Genomic DNA, 323 nt, shown 5'->3' with positions numbered 1-323 from the left:
GGAAACGCGAGAGGTTTCCCGAGGCAAACCACCGCCTTCCGACCCTCGGAGAGGAAGGAGCCCAGGAGCAGGGGACCGAAACACTCCGGCTCTGCCTGGCTCCCGCTGCGGCCCTGGGTCCCCCCTCCTCACCTTGGTCTGTGATGGAACGGATCCCCAGGATGTCCGTCACCGAGTGGGAGGGCGGGCACGGCCTGGGGAGGACGGCCACGTCCTGGGCATGGCCATGGTGCTGGGGATCGCTGGCACCCCCGGAGGGGTGGGCACCTTGGCTCCTGCAGCAGCGATGGGGCTGGGGTAGGAGTAGATGTGGTTGTAGGGCA

At 68.1% G+C, this 323-nt stretch overlaps 1 protein-coding gene across 1 annotated transcript in view; it reads right to left on the bottom strand.

Moving 5' to 3' along the window:
• Nucleotides 1–132: 132 nt before the first annotated feature.
• Nucleotides 133–323, bottom strand: part of LOC104075296 (paired box protein Pax-9-like) — a gene marked incomplete at both ends in the record, with an annotated part of 623 nt that continues 432 nt past the window's right edge. The window contains 2 exon segments of the mRNA XM_009575746.1: nt 133–199; nt 202–320. Coding sequence (XP_009574041.1) covers nt 133–199; nt 202–320 — 186 coding nt within the window.

The sequence above is a fragment of the Fulmarus glacialis genome, unplaced genomic scaffold, assembly GCF_000690835.1.
Source record: "Fulmarus glacialis isolate BGI_N327 unplaced genomic scaffold, ASM69083v1 scaffold30860, whole genome shotgun sequence".
Classification (NCBI taxonomy): Eukaryota; Metazoa; Chordata; class Aves; order Procellariiformes; family Procellariidae; genus Fulmarus; species Fulmarus glacialis.
This window is presented reverse-complemented; position numbering and strand designations above follow the sequence as displayed.